At 34.3% G+C, this 2,216-nt stretch overlaps 1 protein-coding gene across 1 annotated transcript in view; it reads right to left on the reverse strand.

The window, feature by feature from the left end:
- Window positions 1–585: 585 nt before the first annotated feature.
- Window positions 586–2,216, reverse strand: part of LOC123008883 (cytochrome P450 6a8-like) — a 7,834-nt gene continuing 6,203 nt past the window's right edge. The window contains exons 3-5 of the mRNA XM_044404923.1: window positions 1,214–1,900; window positions 919–1,170; window positions 586–870 (exon numbers count right to left, since the gene is read on the reverse strand). Of these exons, the coding sequence (XP_044260858.1) occupies window positions 704–870; window positions 919–1,170; window positions 1,214–1,900 (1,106 nt within the window). The 3' untranslated portion in view covers window positions 586–703. The remainder of the gene's footprint in view (window positions 871–918; window positions 1,171–1,213; window positions 1,901–2,216) is intronic.

Genomic DNA, 2,216 nt, shown 5'->3' on the forward strand with positions numbered 1-2,216 from the left:
ATTTTTTTTTACAAAGAATGATTATTTTTGAACAATTTTGCGACATTTTTTAAAAAACAGAATTTTATATAATAAACGCATACAAATTTGTTGACTAAAACTTTCAAAAAAAACAAGAATCAAAAATTTTTGACTTAATTTTAACTTTTTAAGATTTTTCAAAAATTTGAAAACTTTGCTTAACCAAAAAAAATGCCTAATTACCTACTTTAGGTTTTTAAGAAAAAAATGCACTTCTAGTCAAAACGTGTTCAAAAAAAAATAAAATAACTATATTTCTATGTAATTCTATTTTGTAGCGTAATAATAAACTGCGTTTTGAGCTTAAAAAGCTAGCATAATCATTAAAAAAAGGAGAAATCAACATATTTGACTTAATTTCATAATTTTTCTGCTTGTTATAACAAAATTGTCAAAAATATTTGCATTTTCAGCTGAAAAAAAACAGCTAAAAAAATGCAAAAGACGTTTTTAATTTGTGCCTGAAAGTTTAATAAAATTTCGTGAAAAGCAAAATTTCTGGCTCAAAAATAACACTTTTGATCAAAAATTTTAAAATAATGTTGAAATAAATAGTCTCATAGGTATTTTTTATTTGGAAGAAATTTATTAACTCAAAACAAAACAAATCTGAAAAAGGTTCTAAAAACCTCGGTTGACTTTAAGAGAAATACTTATAAATATTATAAGTATTTTTTGTAATTTAAGAGATTCTTTCACAATTCAACCAAATTCCTCCCTGGACATCAAACAACAAACTCTTCGGATTTGGTTGAAACGGAACTTTAGTTTTCGAACTGACACTAAACTTATACTTTCTCAAGGCCACAGCTAAGGCTGTCTTGACTTCCATGTGACCAAACCGCAACCCTGTGAAACCCCCATTAAAAAAAATAAAAAAACTATTTATTTTCTTACCAATACAAATTCGCGGACCTTCCCCAAACGGGAGATAACTATACGGCTCAATATTTTGCCTATTATCTGGATGAAACCGTTCCGGTTTAAATTTTTCCGGCTCCGGGTAAAACTCCGGATCACTATGTATCCCCCTAATAGGAATTAACACTTGGAAACCTTTCTTTAACACAATATTGGTTTCAGGAATGTGGTAGTCTTGTGTGCACGTCCTTGAGACGGCATAAGCCGGCGAATGAATTCTTAAAGTTTCTAAAACAAAATTATTGATTGTCAAAAAAATTGTGAAAATTACCATCAACAACTTGTCCAAGATAAGTCATTTCTTTGATAGCATCATGAGTCATTTCGCCGTTATTTTTATCAAGAACTTGCTTCATTTCGGCCATAATTTTCTCATAAACGTGRGGATTGGCTGCAATTTCGTACAAAGCAAAAGACATAGTCGTCGCCGAGGTCTCAAAACCCGCCAGAAAGAAAATGAAGCATTGTGCAGCCACTTCTTCTATGCTAAACTGCCCCCAATCGTCACTATTATCATTCTTCAAGTTGATCAAAAGTTGCAAGAAATCATTCCTGATGGTGTTGGTTTTTTCCCGAAACTCAACCGTATTTSTGACAATGTTGATAAAAAAATCACCTGCTGACTTGGTGATTTGTCTGAARCCCAATTTCCGGCACAATTTCGGAAAAACAGCCCCCAAATACATGACAATGCATCTCCTCGTGTTGAAATCAAGTGCCCTTTGCGAGTATTTCTTAAACTCGGTTTTTTTCAATCGGTCAACTTCGACCCCAAAAGCACAATTGACGATGACGTCGGTGCTATAAGACGAGAACATTTCTTTGACATCAAAGCAGGTCTTGTTTTGTGCGTGGTGTTCCAAAGTGTGTTCTATGATTTTTCCACACTCGACGAAAATTTTAAACACCATTTTGATTTTTCCGGCGGTGAAAGTCGGGGTTAGTTTGCTTCGCAAGCGTTTCCATTTTTCACCATTTAGTGACAATAAATGGGCACTGATTGGGTCGTCTTTTTCGTTGTAGTAAAAGTTGCGGAAGTTGAAATGTTGGAAGTCTTTGGCGAGGATCAATTTTATGAATTTTGGGTCGGTTGGGACGAAGCAGGGTTGGAAAAATAGGTAAATACCGAAGTATTTGTGACCTTGCTTTTTCATTTGGTGGTACATTTTGACGACCATTTCCCCGAAATTGTCTTGGCGCTTGAGGGCACTTGGGTAGTTACCCCATGGGATGCTGGGTTCGATGAAAGGGACATTTTGACGTTTCCAGTACTG

Source organism: Tribolium madens, unplaced genomic scaffold (assembly GCF_015345945.1).
Source record: "Tribolium madens isolate multiple individuals breed KSU strain unplaced genomic scaffold, Tmad_KSU_1.1 Scaffold_71;HRSCAF=194;Tcas5.2_LG6, whole genome shotgun sequence".
Lineage (NCBI taxonomy): Eukaryota > Metazoa > Arthropoda > Insecta > Coleoptera > Tenebrionidae > Tribolium > Tribolium madens.